This window comes from Chrysochloris asiatica, unplaced genomic scaffold (assembly GCF_000296735.1).
Source record: "Chrysochloris asiatica unplaced genomic scaffold, ChrAsi1.0 scaffold00081, whole genome shotgun sequence".
Lineage (NCBI taxonomy): Eukaryota > Metazoa > Chordata > Mammalia > Afrosoricida > Chrysochloridae > Chrysochloris > Chrysochloris asiatica.
The window spans coordinates 1,200,697-1,221,162 of NW_006408599.1; the positions used below are offsets into that span (position 1 = coordinate 1,200,697).

The 20,466-nt window shown below is 45.3% G+C and overlaps 1 protein-coding gene across 1 annotated transcript in view; it reads left to right on the forward strand.

Moving 5' to 3' along the window:
* The window catches only part of TTLL11 (tubulin tyrosine ligase-like family, member 11), a 365,232-nt gene that overhangs the window by 317,586 nt on the left and 27,180 nt on the right, over positions 1 to 20,466 (forward strand). The window contains exons 7-8 of the mRNA XM_006865720.1: positions 3,101 to 3,352; positions 16,252 to 16,358. Of these exons, the coding sequence (XP_006865782.1) occupies positions 3,101 to 3,352; positions 16,252 to 16,358 (359 nt within the window). The remainder of the gene's footprint in view (positions 1 to 3,100; positions 3,353 to 16,251; positions 16,359 to 20,466) is intronic.

The following is a 20,466-nucleotide window of genomic DNA, read 5'->3' on the forward strand; positions in this document are numbered from 1 at the left end:
AGAATTGAGTTAAAATTCTAGGTCAGCCAGAGCAGAGATTCTCCACTGGCTGAGCCTCAGTGTCTTCCTCTGGGGTGTGATAATAATAGTCTAGTGGGGGAATTGTTGTGAAGAGCAAATGAGAGAATGAATGTGGGAGGGTTCTGTTGATTGAAGATTCCTTTGAGCTATTTTCAATGACACTGAGTATACTCCAGCTGTACGTTTCCAAACCTTGACTTTCACAAAAACTCAACAAGTACTTAGAAAGTCTGTAATTGCCATCCACCCAGTAATGTAAGAGCTAATTTCCTATAGCAGAACGGCTTTTCTCATCTTCCTTCCTATAACCTTGATAGGAAAACATTGTATTTCATCTGGAAAGTAACCACCTGACTTTTATTGACTGTCTTAAGTTTGAGAAGCTGGTGGCAAAATCATTTTAACTGAGGGACAGCTGCACCCCTGGGAATGTGCTTCTTGGGAGAACCTGGGCACTTCCCTTTCCAGTAGGAAGCATTTGTTTTCCCAAAACCATCCACAGCTGAACTTGAAGTTTTCCTTTGTGCCACCTGGTTCGCTCCACAGCTTGTCCTTGCTTTGAGACCAGCGTTGAGACCCACTTGGAAGTGTAAATGGGATTGACAAAGTTTCTGATTAACACAGGGAGTTGAGTTTCCTAGAAGCTGGTCTGAAGAGAGAACCATTTTGGCAGGGCTGTGAAGCATGCTGTTTCTCTGTTGAACTTCGTCTCCATTTTTGAAAGTTTGTGGGGGTGCAGGAGTGGTACAAATGGTTAGTGTGCTCAACTGCTAATGGAAAAGTTGAAGGCTCAAGTCTACCCAGGGGTACCTTAGAAGAAAGGTCTGGTGAACTGATTCTGAAAAATGGAAAAGCCTATGGAGTACCATTCTCCTCTGACACACATAAGGTTGCCATGAATTGAAATCAACTTGATGGCAACTGCTCTTTATGGGATACAAAGCCTCAGCATCTTGCTATGATTATTTTATTTGAGGCTTACCTTGCTATTAAAATGGACCAACTTTCCCAACTCAGCAAATTCAATTAAACATTTCCCAAGCACCTAATGGTTCATGCACTGGACTGCAAAGTCAGTTTGAACCACAAGATCGGTGTTTCAAGCTCACCAGCAGCTCTTCAGAAACCCTATACACGGTTGCTATGGGTTGGAACCAACTTGACGGTACTTAACAACAACAGGAACAAAGCACCTAATATGTGCCACTTCCTATAGCTGATGTCCAGTGAAGCCCAAGTCCTATTCCTGGCCAGCTCAGTGGGTGGCAGGGTTGAGAGAGGAGCCATGTACAAGGCCTCAAAGTCTAGAGCCCAGACTCCTGAGAGGCAGAGACAGAAAATGAAGGGGGGAGAGAAGAAACTAAGGAGCCCTGGCACAGTGGTTAAGCACTCCTCTGCTAACCAAAAGACCCACGGTTCGAGCCTACCAGCCACTCTGTGGAAGAAAGATGGGCCGATCTGCTTCAATAAAAATGTCCCACCTTGGAAACTCTCTGGGGTAGTTCTGCTCTCCCCTATGAGGGCACTGTGAGTTGGAACCAACGTGATGGCAATAGGTTTAATAGAAGAAGAAAGAGATGACAGCATTCCTCACCTTATATATCTGTGGTTAGAAAAACCTTTGTGCGCTATCATTAAATACATATAAATAATTGTCCCTTGGAGTCAGGCAGCCCTTGTGCTTCTTCAACTGGGGAATCTGTTCTCCAGTGGTACACAACTATATGCTGAGGGTTCATGAAGCCACAATAGAAGAAAACGACCTTAAGTGCCAGAATGAGGAATATGGCTAAAGAATTGTAGCAAGTAGGTGATGTAACCAAGTGCCTTTTTAAAAGGGATGACTCAGATGCCAGTATGGAGGATGGATTTATGGATTTATGGATCGCTGAGACAGAAAGCAGGAAGACTACAGTCCCAACAAGAATTGATGAGGCCCAGTCAGGGAAAACAGGAGAAAGAATTGACACCAAGAAACACTACCTGTTATCCTTTGCCAAGTGGATTGCAACTCATGATGATGCCATATGTTATGGAATAGAACTGTATCATAGGGTTGTCTTAGTTGTATGTAATCCTTGTGGAAGCAGATTGTTAGATCTTTCTTCTGCAGTGCCATTGGGGGGTTTGAACAGCCAACCTTGTCATTAGCAGTCAAGTTCAAATTGTTTGTACCACCTGGGGTCCTCAGGGAATGCTAAGGAGGCAGAACTGGCCATCAAGACAAACTGAGAGACGAGGTGGCATTTGTTGTGATTTTTCTTGCTTGGGTAGCTGGCAGATGGTGGTGACATTCAAGGACATGGGGAATGCAGCTTTGGGGTGAGGGGAAATTATCGTTTTATATTGAGGTACCGAAAGGCTGTCTTGAAGGTTATAAATAAACAGTTGGTAGGTAGATATGTGGATTTGGAGGTGGGAAGAGTGCTCTGAGCTAGAAGTGGATATTTGAGAGTTATTTGCAGCTAATTTTCTTACATATTAGAATAATTATAGAATAAAATATCCAAACTAAGGAATCACAGCACGATGATAATTTTTTTGTATGAGTTCCAAATAAGAAAACAGTTAAGCCAAAAAATGTAATTGTTCCTATTCCTAGAATTGGGTAACTGATGTATCTTTGCAAATTGTTCATTGAACTGTGCCTATGGCTTCTTGCCAGTCCTCAATGAGATTTTTATATTTCTTAATTATTCAATTACTACTCATAAGTAGGAGTTTGAAATCAAACCCAGACTGTTCCATAATAGAGTATTCTCTTGAACCAGGAGTAGTGTAAAGGAAGTATTCCATATTGGAAAACAAGGAGAGTAGAATGGAGGAAGTGTACATTTCCTGTCCTGACTCTGCCACTGGCTTTAAGTCCTGGCTTTGTCAGTTACTACCTGTGTGACCTTGGGCAGATCACTTTACATCTTTGAGATCAGCTTTCAGGTTCGTAAAATAAAAGTATTGATTGGACCCATTCCCGGAGCTAAAGTAGAGTCTGCGAGGGACAGCACTATGTATGTGACGAAGTTCTCTCCACAGTTTGGTTAAATTAGTTTGTGTGTGTTTTTTCCTCTGTGTGCTTCAGGTCTCAGCAGTCTGAAAAACCACCAGCTGTAAAGGAAGATACTTCAGACAGTGAAATGCTCACTGCCCCAGATGACAGTACCAATTCTGATGCCCATCTGCCCTCCATTTGCCTCAAGCAAGTTTTTCCCAAGTATGCGAAGCATTTCAACTACCTGCGCCTGGTGGACAGGATGGCAAATTTGTTCATCCGGTTCCTTGGAATCAAGGGGACAATGAAGTTGGGACCAACAGGCTTTCGTACCTTCATAAGGTCAGTGAATCCAGCTTTCTTTGGTCTTGGCTTTGAGCAGGTAAAGTCTTGTTCCACATTAGCTGGTAGGATCTCTATGACTGCTCTTGGGAGAATCTGTGGAGCTGAGTCAGTGCCTTGCTTGATGTTGAATTGATTTAGTATCCGATTATTACTACTGTCTGGTAATGGGTCTGGCACACTGTTGAGTGAATTAATGACTGTTACTGAGGTGACACTTAAAAAAAAAAAAACTCTTTAAAGTGTTAAAAAACAAAGATGCAAGCGACTGGGGACTTTGGACCCAGAGAGGGAAAGGGACTGTGGGCCGAAAACTGGGGGGAGGAGGGAGAAGTGTAGGGGGTGGGTTTCTGGGATATACCCTTTGGGTGGTTGATGATGCGTGGAGGGGATTGGAACCATGGCAATGAGATGATATACGATGGAATGAATGTAAAACTAAAGTTCTCCCGTGTAAACTATCATATAATTCACAATAAAACATTAAAAAAAAAAGATGCCACTTTGAAGACTAAGGTGCATCTGACCCAAGCCATGGCATTTTCAATGGCCTCATATGTATGCAAACGCTGTACAATGAATAAGGAAGACTGAAGAAGAACTTTGAATTATAGTGTTGGGGAAAATAATGAATACACTATGGAAAATAATGAATACACTATGGTAGCGTAGTGGTTACGAATCGGGCTGCGAACTGGAAGGTCAGCAGTTCGAAACTACCAGCTGCTCCGCGGGAGAAAGATGAGGTGATCTGCTCCCGTAAAGATTTACAGCCTCGGAAACCCTATTCAGGGTCGCTATGGGTCGAAACCGACTCGACGGCACTTAACAACAACAACAGCAACATGGACTGCCAGGGAACAAACAAACCGTGATGGGGAAAGTATGGCCAGAATGTTCCTTAGAAGGGAGGATGATGAGACTTTGCCTCCTATGTTGCCAGGAGGGACCAGTCCCTGGAGAAGAACACTGTGCTTGATAAAGTAGAGGGTCAGCAAAAAAGAGGAAGAGCCCCCAAGGAGATGGATTGAGACCCAGTGGCTGCAACAATGGGTTCAATACAGAGGAGCGATGACAAGAATGTCGTAGGACCAGGCACTGTTTCCTTCTGTTGTACCTAGGCTTGCCATGAGTCAGAATGGACCCAACAACACCTAACAACAACAGCAACAACATGGATGTGACAGGGAATCCCGGATGGTGTCAACAGTTAAGTAACTCAGCTTTAGCTGAAAGGTGGGCCATTGGAACACAACCAGCAGCTCCTCAGAAGACAGTCTTGGAGATCGACTTGTAACGCTCACAGCCCTGAAAACCCTATGGCACAGTTCTGTTGTGCACACCTGAGATCAACAACAACAACAATGGGATGTGACAATGTTCCTCACCTTATATCTGTGGTTAGAAAAACCTTTGTGTGCTATCGGTGAATACATAGAAATGATTGTCCCTTGGAGTCAGGCAGCCCTTGTGCTTCTTCAACTGGGGAGCGTGTTTTCCCAGTGGTAGACGACTATGTGCTGAGGGTTCATCAAGCCACAATAGAAAAACAAGGCACATCTTTCCAAAGTGTCAGTTTCAGCGGAGAAAAGTTAAATAATTCAGCTGATAAATAATTTAAGACATTTGTTCTAATATAAAAATAACGTGGTTATTTTGTGGAGCATAATACAAAATTTGCATGAATTTTAAAGATAGAACATGAGATAACAAAGAAATTGTATTTTTGCTGCAGCCTACAAACTACGCAACTGCCACTTGATCTTCTGAGATTACTCATTAACTTGCCTCTACCCTCCTTGGTGTTTCTGGGGTACTTACTAACTGTGTCACCTTTGAGCAAGTTAATTACTCTCACGGTGTTCATCTTGTAGAATAGGGGTGAGCGGCCTATTCTTCCTAGATAGAAACCCTGGTGGTGCAGTATTAAGCACTTGGCTGTAAACTGAATGGCTGGTGGTTTGAATGCACTCAGCTTCTCCAGAGAAGAAAGAGCTGACTATCTGTCTCTTTAAAGATGAAAGCTTAGGAAAGCTTGCAGGGCAGACCTACTCGGACTCTTATGACTTGAAATTGACTTGATGACACCTAACAACAACAACATACCTAGATTGTATGTGTAAACCAGGTTAGATGAGATTGCATGGAAACATCTGGCATGTGGTTTAAGTGCCCAGTAAATGTTAGTTTCTTCTCATAAGGTTCAAAGAATTCCATGCAATAATGTATCTATAAAGGGCCTGCTTCTGTAAAGATTTACAGTCTCGGAAACCATGTGGAGCAGTTCTGCTGTGTCCTATAGACTCACAGTGAGTCTGAATTGACTCCACAGCAGAGGGTAGAAAGGGTTCTGCACAAAGTCTGGCACAAAGCAAATGACGATGGACCCCTAGAACAGGGAATTGTTGGTTAGCGATTAGTTCATTGTAGCTTATTTACTTCAAAGGGAGTTATCTGCCAGCACTCAGTGTTGCTACTGTTTTTCTCATCGCTGGCTTTGATATTTCTACCTTACGCCTCAAAGTCACACTCTTCACAGTTTTATTCACTAAAGCAAATAATTAGGAAACCATTTTGTCCTACGCTTTTCTCTAAATGTGTTTTATAAATTCTAACCTGAAACCAACTCGAAGGCACTTAACAACAACAACAACAACCTGAAACCAAAAATAAAATAAACCAAACCTGTGGTGTTCAAGTCTATTCAGTCCTGATAGGATGATAAACAAAACTATTGGCCAGGATTTCAGTCATTTCAGTAAACCTGAAGCAGTGTTTGCACAGTGCTTTTGAGAAAGGCTTTGTGCTTGTTTCAAGGAAAACGGAAAGCCCAATTTGGGATACAGACAGACCGGTTCCAGCACCAAGCATAACATTTAAGAACTGTGTAACTTTGGGCAAATTCCTTATCCTCTCTGAATCTATAAAATGATAATCATCTCTCCTGCTTTGTAGGGTTGCTATGAGGTTGGGATGTTACATATACAGAAAGTACCTGGCCCAGTGCCTAGTTCATAGAAGCCACTTGTTAAATAGGAAACTTGTGATTCTGATTTCCATTAGAGGAAAGAAGACCGTAGGACTTTTCTGGGATGTAAATGGACATGTGTTATCATTTGTCCTGAGAATACACTTAGCTTGATATTCTCTGACTCCTTTAGGAATTACTTTATTATTATTATTATTCATATCATTCTTATCTTTTTTTTTTTCTTAAATGTTTTATTGTGAATTATATGATAGTTTACATGGGAGAACATTAGGTTTACATTCATTCTATTGTATATCATCTCATTGCCATGGTTACAATCCCTTCCATGCAATCCTTCCCCCGTACCCTCCAGGTCTTCATCACACAGTTGCTCTCCCTCTCTGGATCTAGAGTCTCCAGCTGCTCCATCGCTCCATGTCATCATCTCTGGCTCCATTTCAGGCATCACTGCTTCTCTGGGTAGGGTCCCGCTCTCTGCTCTTCTCCCTTGATGGTCCCAGGGACCTCCGCTCCCAGACTGAAAAGTTAATCACTCCCTTCCTTGCTATAAAACGTCTACCTTTACATTTCCAACCCTCACAATCAGTCCTGATAACAATTATTCACCATTGTATCACAAGAGACCCGTCTGCATTTCATTGCATCAACTCTGCCTAGTCAGATTGAATACTACTCAGTGGAGATTCCACCTTCCTCCAGACCCTCTGGATCTAGGTTCCCTCTTGAAAGCTTGTAAGCCAGTCACTTCTTGCCTTTGTAGTCCCCTGCCCCCCATTTTGGGTAGCCAGTTGTCCAAGTTGTCCATCCCTGTCTATTCTGTGTGTGGAGGGTGTGGGAATGATTCTTGCTGTAAGGACTTGTTCCCTCTTTTGAGCTACTGCTTCCATAGGTGTAGGTCAAGTTCATCAAATTGTATGAGAATACTTTTTATTTTTTCCTCTTCTTTTTACTTCTGGTTGAGCTCTGATCATCCAGTCATTAAAGCCAGGACAAGTGGGTATTGTCTGCAAGTATGGGTGTTCTTATGCATATGCCCTCTCGTCTTATCAGCTGGACGCTTCACTCTCCACTCTAGTCCTCTGTGGCTGGCTATGTCACTGACTCTGGGCCCGAGTCCCCAGGTCTTGCCACACTGCTGGCCAACCAGGTCTTCACCCGGGTCCACAGAAGTCTATTGCACATTGTAGGGCTTAGCTCACCGCTTCATTGCTGTTTTTCCCTCACTTCCCTTTATCAGTGTCGAGCATGGTCACCAGTCAGAGCGTGTATCCCCATCGAGTCTTAGTCTTGGAAGGGGGTTTGCACTGAGGGGACCTGACCACTTGCCTTGATGTTTCCTGGGCAAGCAAGTTGCTTGTTCTTGTAGTAACAGTCGGTCTGCCTATGTTGTTTTATATTTTTCCTGTAGGTCTTTCTTTCAAGAAGTATCTTCTGTTCTTCTAGCCACTTCCTTTAGGAATTACATTTGATTTGTAATAAGTAATGTGTGTTGGAAAAAGTATAGACAAATGTCCCTTGGAAGCAGGATGGTGAGACTTCATTTCTCACACTTTGGACATATTATCAAGAAGGACCATTCCCTGGAGAAGCACATTATGCTTGGTAAAGTGGCGGGTCAATGAAAAAGAGGAAGATCCCCAAAGACATGGATTGGCACAGTGGCAGCAGCAATGGGCTCAAGCATAACAACAATTGTAAGGATGGCGCAGGGCTGGGCAGTGTTTCCTTCTGTTGTATTGGCTGCTCTGAATTGGAACCAACTCTATGGCACCTAACAACAACAACAACAGACTCTCATCTCCATCTGGTTTAAACAATGAAGTTCATTTTCTCTCATATACCAAGAAGTTTGACAATAGGGGCTCTAGAGCTGAGTAATGACCTCACAGTGTGACCAAGAACCCTACTTCCAGTCTTTCTGCTTAAGCAACCTTAGCAAATGCTACCAGCTATAGGGTTGCCTGTAGTAACAAGATGGCTGCCAGAAATCCAACCATCATGGTTGAGTTCCAGGCAAGAAGAAGGAAAGTAGCAAGGAAGAGCTAAAGGCCACCACTAAATTAAAAAGTTAAACTAAGTTAAACTCATTTAAAAAGTCGTTCTGGAAGCTGTATACAATGACTTCCATCTTATTGATCACCTCATATATCTGCATGAGAAGATGGTATATAGACTTCTTCTAACGGCATGTTGCTATCCCAATATAGTAAAGATTAATTGGAGAATTAATACTGGGTAGACAATCTCTAAGGAGCTCTGGTAGCGTAGTGGTTACGAATCAGGCTGCTATCCTCAAGGTCGGCAGTTTGAAACTACCAGCTGTTCCGCGGGAGAAAGATGAGGCGTTCTGCTCCCGTAAAGATTTGCAGCCTCAGAAACCCTGTACAGGTCACTATGAATCGGAACCGACTCCACGGCACTAAACAACAACAGACCATTTCTGTCCCTTTGTAATTCTTGGGCCTTAGGATGTAGGGAAAGAGCTTAGTGACAGAGTTCCTGGGCATGAGGGCACTTGAAAATGTGAGAAGACCTAGAATAATAATTAGGTAGAAAAAACTGGGGTGCTTCCCTCAGCACAACAAGTCTAGAGACCTAGACCATCTAGAGAAAATCAGGAGCTTCTGGGTGTCCCCTCAGCATCTGCAGCATAGCACAGAGGGGTCAACTAGAGACAAGAGAGAATGGAGGGATGACTTGGCTTTATGGGGACAGCGTCTCTGGGTACTGCAAGGACCTTGGGTCTGTGAGATTCTCCCTCCTCTGTCTCATTCTAACATTGTAAGGAAAGTGTCTGGTTCAATTTACCAGCTCTTTCTGAGTACCTACTCTGTAGTAGCCACAGGGCCTTCAGAAATAATGAAACTGGCTGCCTTCAAGGAACTCTCAGTCTAACAGACAGCAGACAGTGAACAAATCATTCAGTGCAATCATTTGGTAGAGTCACAGTGCAGAGGCCTGAGCTCTCTCCCCAGTGGGGAGGTGATCCACCTTTGCCTGGTGGAATGAGGGCAGGGTCTCAAGAGGAGGCAGGGCACTTGAACAGGTTGTGATAGGAGTTTGCCCAGCAGCAAAGGGTGTGATGTGACACACAGTTCAGGTGCGGACGCACCTGAGAACAGATCTTGTGAAGCCCATGTTCAGTAGTCAGGCAAGGTTTATCATCCAGGCTAAATTTGTGGTGGAAACAGAAATGCTGTTTGTTTTTTTTTAATCCTAAAAAACTTCTACCAAAGCCTAAGAGAGGTGAGGAAATTTGAACAAGTAGTGCAATGTACAAATCACAATCTCAGTTACCTAGAGCCAGACAAGTTCAGTCTTGCTGGCTGAGGGCTTGGCAGCTGCAGCAACCTGGAGCTCACATGGCCTGTCTGAAAAAGGGCTGCTGCTGGTCTAGGGATCACCAGATCTTTGTGTTTTCCAAAAGGCTAGAAATGCAGATGTTTATGGTACTCTCAGTAAAAAAAAAAAAAATAAATAGCCCACTACTGTCAAGTTGATTCTGACCCATAGCCACCCTGTAGGGCAGAGGAGAACTGCTCCATACAATTTCCGAGGCTGTCAATCTGTATGGAAGCAGACCCCCGAGAAGTGGTTAGTGGGTTTGAACTACCGACCTTTTGGTTAATAGCCCAAAGTCAATGTTTAACTCATCATGCCACCAAGGCATCGAAATTCTCAATGTATGTATTTGTTGTTGTTATGTGCCGTGGAGTCAGTTCCGACTCATAGCAACCCTGTACAGGGTTTCCAAGGCTGTAAATCTTTACAGGAGCAGAATGCCTCATCTTTCTCCCGCGGAACAGCCGGTAGTTTCGAAATGTATGTATTTAGATATTGAAAATTCAAAAAATAGTTTTTAAACACTGGATGAGTTAAAAGGAGGCCTGGAGGCACTATGGGATAGGCATTGGGTATCTATCCTACAAGATTGGAAGTTCAAACCCACCATCTGCTCCTCAGAATAAAGCTGAGGCTGTCTGCTCCCATACCGATTTATAGCCTCGGAACCACTAAGAAGTAGTTCTCCTCAGTCCTGTAGGATAGCCTTGAGTCAGGGTCAATTGGATGGCGGTAGGTTGGGTTTGGGTATGAGTTCAATCAAAGCATGACTGTGACCTCTAATAAGAAAGGAGGGCAGTACTTGGTAAGAGGGTGGCTGTCTTTATACACAGTCTTGAAGAGAAAACAGAATTGAGAATGGTTCCAGCAAAGAAGAGCCCTCAAATGCAGTCCAACTGAAATTGGCTAATGTCAGAAATATAGCTACAAATCTGTCTGTATGTGAGAGGCTTTATGATTTTCCATTCCTTTGTTCTCCATAATTAAGAGCATTTGCATGAAAAAATGATCTGGGGGATGTTAGAGACAATTAGGTCTTGCAGCCCTCATTCCCAATCTGTCTGTGGCCCAGCAAATCTGAGACTGGGGAAGGATGTCTTCAGGTGGTGATAGGCAAGCAGAGTCTCTCTCTTTCCCTCTCTCCCTCCCTTCTCACCCACCGAACAAATGTCTCCAGTAACTAAGGATGCGGGAAGAAATGGAGAAGATACTGCGTGACCGTTACAGGTTTTTCCTTTTTAAATGTACCAAGAGATCCCAACAGCAACTTAATCCTAAAAGATGATACTCCCTGTTTTTAGATTTATCTGAGTCTGTTCATTCTTGCTGGCTAAATTTAACAGCAAACACTTTCCCTTGCTCGCAACAATCCTCTGTCTCCTTTCCACTCTGGTTTAAATTTTGCTTCATTATCAATTAATAATATTTATGCCATATGTTAAATCGAACCGAGTGCCCTTCTCCAGGGCACTGAGCAAGAGACATGCTCACTGACTAGATAGACGCTCCTTTCAGAGCTCCCACGCAAACAGCAGAAGTTGAACTTGGCTTTCATCTGTACTGCCCACTCTTTCTCTCCGAGTTCCTTGAAGAGAACTGGAGGGAAGAAAATAATAAACATTCCGATTGCATTTATTTTCAGTGTCCATCTCTCATAATGTGCTGCATAGATCAGCAGTTTTAGGAGTGAATTATGCTAATGCCAGTCTGGCCATATTCTCTGTTTCTTTTCCACCAAGAAGTGAGAATAATGAACCGTCATTCTCTTGTCTAGACTTAACTCTCCACCTAGCCAGCTTTTTGTGTCATTGCCTCGGGAGGCACATAAGACTAGTACATATGGCCATGGATTCAGTGACTCTTTTTTTCTCCCTTCCTTCCTTTTTTCTTTTTCCTTCTTAATAATTTCTGGGGTGTGAAGGCTTCTCTTCCCTGAGACGTTGAAATGATCTGATTGATTCTTCAGCTTGGCAGCTTTCTTTGAGAGAATTGCATTTTTGTTTTTTTCGTTCCATTGGATTATTAATTTGGGGCATCCATTGTAATTCACTAAGGAACTAAGGAAAGTTTTTCTGAATATATGTATGCTATAGCAGAATTTGACATCTATTTGCATATGCGCCATTTTCCATTACTGTAGCCTGGGAGTAGACAAGTTTTGTTTCTAGGGACTAGAGGCAGCTTCTCTGCACTTGAACTCTGGCTTCCCTACACACTTACACTGCCAGATCCCTGCTCCTGACCTTTGGGACTTCTGATTCTGAGTCTCCTTTTAAATTAGAGAGTGTTTTTTTCTATTTCCCTCTTTCCTTCCTTGGATCATTTTTCTCATAGAGAAATATTAATATGCTTCATAATGGGTAGCTGTGGGGGGCTTTATATTCTGAGAGGCAACATGGGGTGGTGGAAGGCTGTGGAACAGAAGAGCCAAGGGCCTTGCTCCCCCTCTGTCATTAACCCTTCCATGACTGAAAATCTCCCTTTCCAATAACAGACCTCTTTTCAGCAGCACTGTGACTTGCCGTGCTTGAGATACCAAGGCCATTTAAACACATGTCTTTTAAACTGGAGTTGTCTTTGTCCCCACTGAATGTTTACATAGAGGTGTTTTTGGGTTTGTTTCTTTTAACAAATATTGATCATGTGTTAGCTTTCAACTTATAGAAGCCTCTCCAGGAAAAAAGAAACGGAAATTAGCTGCTTTTCTCCACAGAGAGGGATGAACACAAAAGAAATTCTATAAATAGGGTTTTATGGAGTGGGATAAGTTGCTTTCTAAATTTCCCAGGAGATGTCAGTAGTTCTTAAGAGGAAATGGGGGTGATCATTTTCAATCTTTCTACATTGAGGTCCTAATGAACTTGGATGATTTATGATTCTTTCCTATCCTGTGCCCATATTCCTTTGGAGAGCATTTCTTCCAGCTGATTCTACATCATGAAGAGTGGGAATTGTCGCTTGCCACTTCTCCCCACGTGCCAGGCTCCAGCTAGTTCTTAAATAGCCTTGTATGGTGAGTAGCCCTAGTCTCATTATACAAATAAGGAATTGAGTTGCAGAGAGGTGCAGTGGCTTGCTCAAGGTCACAAAGTCAAGACTAATACTGAATATGTATTTGACTTCAAAACATCTTTTGTTCTATGTACATTTCTAGCATATTCATTTTTAGGAACATTCCTGGCTTCTTATATTACCATGTTTCTTGTGTTTTTGCTTCACTGAAGAATTTGCCCTCCCATTCATTAGTCATTTGAAGAAAGACATCCCAGGACGTAGGGGAGATTCTTGTCAATGTTTAAGAGATACAAGGTTTCCCATTTTTACCCCTGATCTGAGACCACTCACACCTCTTGAGAGTGGCACCCAAGACTAATTGAGCTAGGTTCCCATCACTGGGTCCAGAATACTGCCTTAACATGGTTTGTTGTTGTTGTGAAGTGCCGTCGAGTTGGTTCTGACCCATAGTGACCCTGTATAGGGTTCCAACGAGTGCCTGGTGGTTTAAACTGATATTGCAGTTGAATGCTCACCCTACAACCCTACAGCACCACCTCAGGACTCTTACACATGGTAGGCACAAAATACATTCTGTAATGAGTAGATAGATGCATGAAAAATTCAAAGGTGGCCATCAGAGTCATTCCCTGTTTGAGTTTATTAAGAATCTATGGTAACCCAAGGATCAAACCTGGAAGAAACTGACTCCATGGAACCGTGCCCCCCCGCACCCCCCCCCCAGTCTTATGTTCAAAACTTCCCAACTGGCATGCCGTAGAGGTATCAGCCTCACTGGTCCCTAGCCTGAGCCTTTGTGTCTTAAGTCATGGGATCTTCCTGAAAACCTAGCTGGGCTGGCTCCCAATTTTCCTCAAAGCTCCTAAACCCACTAGTCTGTCCTCCAGTGGAGGATGAGTTGGAATCCCAGCTGTGAACTCAGGAAAGTTATGTCCCTTCTCTGGAGTCTCAGATTACCCTTCATCCTTGTAGAGTCTGCAGAGAGCTAATGGGCAGGAAAGGACCTGGCATACAGATGGTCCCCAAGAAATGCTTACGGAATCAAACTTCTTTTGAAGCATATCCTTTCTGGTGCAGTCAGCTTGAAGGCCTCCTTCCTCTGCCCCGGTAGCAGATGTTGTAATTAACTGTACTTGCAGGCCTCACTAGGGAGGATGGATTCTCTTAGGGGGAAAAAGGATGATGGAGAATTCTCTTTGGAAAAATTACGGCTCCTGCTAAAGGTTTGACGCTCTGTTTTCTACCTGTGAGAAAACAAATACATAAATAACTGTATGCCAGTGGTCAGTTCAGCTTCCCCCAGCGTAAGCCAGGCAGATCTCCTGCCCAGTGGTGAAGCAGGGAACACTGATATGATAATTAGGGGCATCTATAGCATTCCTAATGAAGCCTTGAAAATTAGCAGTGCAGGTCATCAAATACCTTGGGAGAGACTGGAGCATCCTCCCCAGCAGAACCCAATAGAGATAGCCATCTTGGTGACAGGTGACGTGAAAAGCCCCGCGTCCGCTGACATGTTGTTACTAAGGCTCAATAACTGCGTGCTGATGGGCTCTCAAGTCTGCCACAGTGACTTGTGATTGAAATATGGAGCAGGAGCCCAGGAGGAATCAGGATGGGAATTGATGGCCTGGGAACAGTGTGTGTGTATGTTTGGGGCCGGGGTAAGGCATGTAGCAGAGACCGGAGCGGGTGAACCAATGCACTAACATAAGAGGAACCTCAGCTTCATCCAGGCCCCATGTGAGGCACACACCCTGCCCCCAGTGTTGGGGGGGTGGGGTGTGGGTTTTGAGAGGGTCCTCTGGAATCCTGTGGCCAATCAACATCTTGCCTGAGAGGTTCCTAAGGAAGCTTGTTCAAGGGATGATGACAAATGGGAAATCAAAGGACCACTTTATCATTAGATAGGGCAGTGGATGTGGACACATAGATGTTGAAAGCAGTGTTGAATACAGCGCGGCCAAACTGACAGTGGGCCCAAAGGTCTAGCTTTCAGAAGTCCAGGACAAATCCATCCACCTTGGGACTCACCTCTCATCACAACCCTGATCAGGCAGACGGTGCCCCTGGTCACCTGGATAAACCAAGAGGTGCCTCCAGGCTAGCAGGGGGCCAGAACTCTTGTACCCAGCCACTCTGACTGGTGATCTTCATTTCACCAGAAGGGACTGGGTCACTCACTGAAAGGTTGGCCTCAGGTAGCCTCTGGGACCATGAGCCTATCTCTGGAAGAAGGACAGAGAAAGAGAACCACCAATTGGCATGTGCCTACTTTGTGTGAGGCACCTGGGTCCTGGGCACACACTACCTCATCTAATGTTTACAGCTACCATGTAGGCCAGTATTAGTATCTTCATTTTATTGAGGTTGCTAAGTGCCGTTGGGTTTCCAAGAAGCAGCTAGTAAGTTTGAAACCACCGACCTTGCAGTCCAGTGCATTATCCTGCAGCACTACACCAGAAAGGCCAGCACAGAGGGTTGTGTAAAAAGTGTCCCATCACTCATCTAGAAAGGAACAGAGCCACTATTTAAATCCCAGTCTTTCTGCTGTCCAAACTCAGGCTCTTTTCAGTACACCAAAGTGTCTCCCTACCTTTCTAGACTAAAAGCAAAAAGATGATTCTGTACATGCTTTCTGGGGTTTGGAAGGGAGCATCTCTGGCTGACACTAGACCGAAGATCTGTGACTTGGCTTTGCAGCACCTAAGCAAGCAGACTACCCAAAGCTCAGAGGCCCACCCCTCCCTCCTCAGGTCATTTCCAGGGATGCTCCTAAACTCAGGCATGCGCACCAACGCCGCTCCAGCCATGCACAAGAGGGCACAGGCCTGGCCTGGGTTGTTTTGCTCTGTAAGTCCTAGGCTTAAGGTGGCTGATTTGGGGTCTATATAAAAATCTTCAGGTGACAGATTGAAAGATGGGTCAGGTGCAAAGGCCTTGAATCTTCGGCTGTAGATTCGGCCCCAGGGACTCATCTGGTAAGCATGTCCAGTGTGGAATTGCCCTGTACAGAGTAATGGCTTCAGCCTGTCCCAGCAGTGTCAATTAAAAGCTGTCTGGAGAATGGGGCACGGCAGCCCAGCTTTTCTTCATTCTCCCAGAGACAATCAATATGGAGATGAAGACATATGCCGAGGGTGTATTTTTGAAATGTGGAGTTCTCATTATCCTGCCGGAGCAGACAAGACCCTAAATTGAGATGTGTAAGGACAGGCTGGTGCACAGCAACTGTAATAAAGACTATCTGGTTTGTGGAGGGTTATGGGAAAACTGAGACTCAGGAGGTAAAAGAGCTTAACCAGGGCTACCCAGCTTCTAAGTGGCAAAGCCAGGATTCAATTCAAGACTTGCTCTATCCAAAAACCTTATTCTTTTCTGTCCAGTTGCCCCTCATTAACCAAATGGCTGAATGAAGAAAGAACTCACATGGTCTAGCCTCACCTCTCCCACCCAGACAGGGACCCAGTCTGTGCACAGGCATGGAGGAAGGACTGAACAGGATGGGCTCCAGTCCAGCAGTAACATGTGCCCTCCCCATCTTTGGCAGGAACTGCAAGCTCAGCAGCAGCAGCTTGTCCATGGCTGCAGTGGACATTCTCTACATTGACATCACAAGGAGATGGAACACCATGACTCTGGACCAGCGGGATTCAGGTACCTGAAGACTAGCCTCCACCATGTCCTTGTGGGAGCCCAGACAAGAGTGGGTGGGGCCTTTTCTGGGCTTTCTTATTAACGATCATGGTGTGAGAAGAGACGAAGAGTATTATCTTATCAGCTCTAGACATCTTTCTAGGAATTGATCTGGACTTGAATTCTGGGGCACTGTCTCCCACCAACATGGCATCTGCCCAAAGGCTAATTCCATCATGAGAATTCCTTGTCTTTGCTTAAGGTGTTGGGTCCATTTATCCTGGGACTACCCAGGTATTTGTTCATTCTTTCCAGTCAGTCCCTCAGCCAACATTTTTGGAGCATATGTCTCTGCTAGGCACTGGATAGACTGGTGTGAACAGCATTTGGTTCCTGCTCTGCAGAAGTCAATGTAGACTGGATAGGTAGATACGAAACCTCTAGCATAGTGGGACGCATGCTGGGATGCAGGGAAACACATAGAGGTTGTTGTTGTTAAGTGCCGCCGTTGAGTCAGTTCCGACTCTGACTCTGACTGGAGCGACTGGTGAGTTTGAACTGCCGACCTTGCAGTTCAAAGTGACCTTGTGGTCCATTGTTTTATCAGACAGACAGCACCACACTGGGGAACCCAAAGGAGGCGTTCCTAATCGAAGGGGTGGGGGAATGCCAAGGTAGGTTCTTGGAAAAGGGCCGTTTGTGCTGGCATCGGAAGAGTGCGCAGGGTTGGGCCTGGCACCTCTAGCAGGGGGGCGTTGCCCAGCCTTTGCATGGGCATCTGTGAAAAGCTGTTGAGCTCAGTCCCAGCCCTCCGAGTAGTTGAAATTGACTGGAGCAAAAAGAGAAGGGCGAAGAAGCAGGGATGAGGTTGCAGGGGCTGGCAAGGCTTTAAATACCACAGAGAAGAATGGAATCTTGATCCTCTAGGTTCTGTGGGCCAGTGAAGAGCCTTATTAGAAGAATCCACCTCTGGGTGGATGTGTTTCTGACCTTTTTCCTCACAGAGAGTGCTTTTTCTGAAAAGCAGTAGTAGCTGTAACTGACACTTGTACAGCTCATCTCAACATTACGAGGTCTTTTCACGCATGTTCCCTCATTAAGTGCCCAGGGAGCCAGTGCTGTAGGTATCATGATTTTCATTTCATGGATGAGTAAACCATGGCTCAGGTGACTGAGGAAATGGGGACTGAGGCAGCACCCTAATGCCTCTGCTCCCCCTCCTTGGCTGCCTCCCTCTGAAAGGGGTGCACTGAGGAGAGATGCCCCAGGGAGCAGCTTTCTCAGTGACTCGGGGGATAGGACGTGAAATCAGAGGTGGGACAATCAGAGTTGAATTGGCCACGTGGTTTCCTTCCAGTCTGAGCTTGAAAAGTCCTCTCACCTCCAAACCTCCATTTGCTCAACTGTGAAATGGTAGTAACAACACCTGCTCTCCAGGTTGCTGTGAAGTCTCCTGTCAGTAGATGTGGAAGTTTGGAGTTCTCTATGACTTGTGTTGCTCTTAGCAGTGGGAGAATCCTGGTGGGGCAGATCTGTCTCTCTGACTGCTGTGTGCTTCTTCTGGTGACTAAGGATGCCCCATGGGTGGGTGTACTGACATCGGGGCGCTCCCCTGGTGGATCCCCCCACCCTGACCACAGGGCCGCCTCAGGCCCTCCTGCAGGCTCGGGTGCTCAGGATGGTTGTGGACTGGCTTGGTGCTGCTGGCTGACAGTGTTGGGGATTTCCTATGCCAAACACTCTACTGGACACTTTACCTGCAAGGTTGTTGTTGTTAAGTGTTGTTGAGTGGTTCCAACCTATAGCAACCCTGTAAGGGTTTCCAAGGAGCAACTGGTGAGCTTGAACCACCGACCTTGCAGTTCAAACGACTTTGCAGTCTGACGCATTAATCGACAGTGCCACATCAGGACTCCCACCAGCAAGGTTGTAGCTGTTATGCGCCATGGTGTTGGTTCCAACTCATAGCGACCCTGTACAGGGTTTCCGAGGCTGTAAATCTTTACGGGAGCAGAAAGCCTCATCTTTCTCCCGCGGAACAGCTGGTAGTTTCGAACTGCTGACCTTGCGGTTCACAGCCCGATTCGTAACCACTACGCTACCCGAGCTCCTTAGGTAGGTCGAATTATCTCCACTGAATAGAGGAGGAAACTGAGGCAGAGGCATGACTAGTGGGTAAGGCTGTACCAGGGAGTCGCCTCCTGTCACTTGTAGTTGCTTTACTAATTAATGTGAAGTAAGTTCATCACCCAACTCCCTACCAATCCCCTTTCTTTAATTCAAAAGGGAAACTCAGGGAATGCCAAAACTCATAGAATCAACAAGATGTGTACCTCTACCGCACCCCTGCACTCAGCAGCTCTGTTACAGCCTTCCCTGGCAACCAGAAGAGGCTTGAGATGCGGCATCTTCAGGAGAAGTAGCAGATTAATGATCATTTCCAGGCCTGAGTGTGCTCCTCTGACAGGGGAACGCCAGCACTTTTTGCTGACGCCTTCAGAAAGTCCCGAGTGTTTGTGAGTTGGAAGCAGGGAGTCACCGCAGGATCCCGTGGAGGGGGCCAGATGAGGGGGTGGGGCGCCAGTGGAATTATTCAATATTGAAATTGATCAGGAGTCGCAGCAGGAAGCTATTTATCATGTTTTATTGCTTCAAACTAGCATTACCATCTGGCCCATTGTTAATTCTGAGTAGCTTTTCATGTTTTGTTTGCCTCTCAAATTGCTCCCTGTAAGCGGAATCCATAGGGGCTATTCACAATACAAGTTCCGGTGAGCTTTTGTAGGGTCCACCAGTGTCGCTCCATTCTGCTGACCAAGCGAAGGAGAGGAGAAAAATCCTTATTTTTAGCTCATACTGACGAGTAAATCCTGGGCTGGGCTCTTCGCCACATCTCAGCCCCTGAATGTGTGAAATAATCATTGTGAGTAAGAACTGCAACTTTGAGATCATATGTGCATTTGTTAAGTTGTTAAGTGCCATCAAGTCAGTTCCAACCCATAGCAACCCTGTATAGGGTTTCTGAGGAGCGGCTAGTGAGCTTGAGCAGATCTTGCAGTTCAAATGGCTTTGCAGTCTGGCGCATTAACCTACAGTGCTACACCAGGACTCCCATATGTGCATATGTGCATTGTTGTTGTTAAGTGCCGTGGATTCAGTTCCGACCCACAGAGACCCTGTATAGGGTTTCTGAGGAGCAGCTGGTGAGCTTGAACCACTGACCTTGCAGTTCAAACAGCTTTGCAGTCTGGAGAATTAGCCCACAGAGCCACACCAGCACTCTGCATATGTGCAAAGACCACTGTTAATCCTCACACCAGGCTTCCAAGAGGACTAATAGTACCTCATTTTATAAATGAGGCCAAGTGGCTTGGCTAAAACCCCATAGCCAGTAAGTGACTAAGGTCAAGTTTGAACTCAAGTCCCCTGCCGCCTGGCCCAGGGCTCTGTTCCCCATCCAACACTCCACCAAGCAGTGCTTATGAAGCTGGAGTCAGAGGGAAAGGCTGGGAAGGGAAAGCTCAACTCATTTGGAACCCAGGCCCCTTAGGAGGATGGAACTAGAATGGGAGGTATTACCTTGCCCAAGTGCCTGAATCCCCTTTTTTCATCCTCTGATCTTACACTCCTGCTTCATCTTTCCTGGAGTCAGCTTCGATTCATAGCAACCCTGTACAGGGTTTCCAAGGCTGTAAATCTTTACGGGAACAGAAAGCCTCATCTTTGTCCCGTGGAGTAACTGGTAGATTCTATTACTGACTTTGAGGTTAGCAGCTCAACTCGTAATCTAGTATACTTCCAGAGGTAGGCATTGAAGCCAGGAAGGAGAAGCCAGTCTGTGGCCAGGGTCTTAGGGACCACTGTTGTCTCATAGCTGGATACAAGCCATGGTCCAATTTTTACCTGTTGAGCAGGATGATCAGAGACCACTGAGCCTCAAGCAGAGGGAGCATCTGAAGCCAACCATATCATAGGACCATTCAGGAAGATGTTGATGGCAAAAGAAGAAATCTGAGATTGAATGGTGTCCTTCCTTTTGGAAAGTGTCCACAGAGAGACCAGAATCTGAACTTTCCTTTCTTTCATGGTACAGAGTCCAGGGGTTCTCAGGACCCCTGGGTTACAGTTA